At 56.7% G+C, this 1473-nt stretch overlaps 1 protein-coding gene across 1 annotated transcript in view; it reads right to left on the bottom strand.

Moving 5' to 3' along the window:
* Positions 1-388: 388 nt before the first annotated feature.
* LOC135264171 (max-binding protein MNT-like) overlaps positions 389-1473 on the bottom strand; it is a 24842-nt gene continuing 23757 nt past the window's right edge. The window contains exon 6 of the mRNA XM_064352884.1: positions 389-1345. Coding sequence (XP_064208954.1) covers positions 600-1345 — 746 coding nt within the window. The 3' untranslated portion in view covers positions 389-599. The remainder of the gene's footprint in view (positions 1346-1473) is intronic.

Below are 1473 nucleotides of genomic sequence, written 5' to 3'. Positions count from 1 at the left end.
CAACATTCCACAAACGTTTCGCAAACATTCTGCAAAAAATTCCGCAAATGTTCCAAGGTAGTTCAGGCTGATTTGTTCTATATATATATATATGTATATATAATATTTTTAAAAATGTATTTTCCTCCTCTGGAATTCCATATCGGAACAGCAAGCACATAATTCCTTCTTGATAGACAACCCCCTCCCCCCTCCCCCCACCCCCCAACACACTGTGTACACACCAAACAACCACCCCCTGACCCCCCACCCCCGAAACAACTGCACCAAGATCCTATGGGACAGCATGATCACCCAAAGGCAAGTATCCACACACATGGATACCGACTTCTTTTTCCATTTCATATATCTATGCATATATATGTATATATCTGTATATCTATTATATAATAAAAAATTAAATAAAATCAGGTTTCTTGGGAATGTACGGAGTTTTTTTTACAGTTATAATGCTTATTTTCTTAATGCGGTCTTTGAAAATGTTTTTGTTTCATCTGGATTTTGATGTTCTATTGTCAGCAGGTGTGTCTGTATGTGTGTGTCTCTCAACCCCCACCTGTTAATTTTTAGTGACCAGCGCCTCCCCCCCCCCCAACCCCTCAGGCCAGCTTGAGGGTGCTGACGGGGAAGGAGGGCATGGTAACCATGGTTACGGGATTGAGGACGGTCTGTCCCACCAGCTGCGGGTGATGGGCTACCATCTGCGCCCCCACCTGGGGCCCGGGGGCGGAGCCGTTCACCTGCGCGTGGGTGTGGCTTAGCGTGTGGGCGATGTGGCCCACCACCGCCGACTGGGTGACGGCCACGGGCTGGGAGTAGAGGGCGGGGAGATGGGCCACGGGGTGCACCGTGATGTGGCCAATGGGCTGCGGCCCGTTGGAGGGGGCGGAGACGGCCACGGAGGGGGCGGAGCCGGGGGCGGGGCCCTGGTGGGGGGCGATGTGGGCCACGTGCTTGGGCGCCGCCTGCATCACGTGATTGACGGCCTGGATGACGGACGCGTGGGAGACGGGCGCGGCGTGGGCGATGACCGTGGGCTGCAGCGCCGTCGCCGTGGCGATGCGCGAGTGCGCCGGGAGCATGGCCGGGAGCGTGGAGGCGTGGCCTGGGCCCTGGGGGGGCGGGGCCAGAGAGGGCGCCGGGAGGGGCTTGTGCTGGATGGGGAGGTGCTGGGGGAGGATGACGGGCGTGGCCATGGGTGCGGCCAGGGGCGGGGCCAGGGGTGCGGCCTGGGGCGGGGCTTGGCGGATCTCGGGCTGCAGCGATTGAGGCACTTTTGGGAGAGCAGTGGGCGTGGCGGGTAGCAGGTCATCATCCACATCCTGGTCAAAGTTATCTTCACCCTCTGCACAGAGAGAGAGAGAGAGGGAGAGAAGGAGAGAGGGAAAACACACAGTCAGCACACACGCACACACATACAGTCTGAGGAACACTGCTGGAAATACAGGTTGAGGGAGAAATATTCACCCTTCT

This window comes from Anguilla rostrata, chromosome 9 (genome assembly GCF_018555375.3).
Source record: "Anguilla rostrata isolate EN2019 chromosome 9, ASM1855537v3, whole genome shotgun sequence".
NCBI lineage: Eukaryota > Metazoa > Chordata > Actinopteri > Anguilliformes > Anguillidae > Anguilla > Anguilla rostrata.
This window is presented reverse-complemented; position numbering and strand designations above follow the sequence as displayed.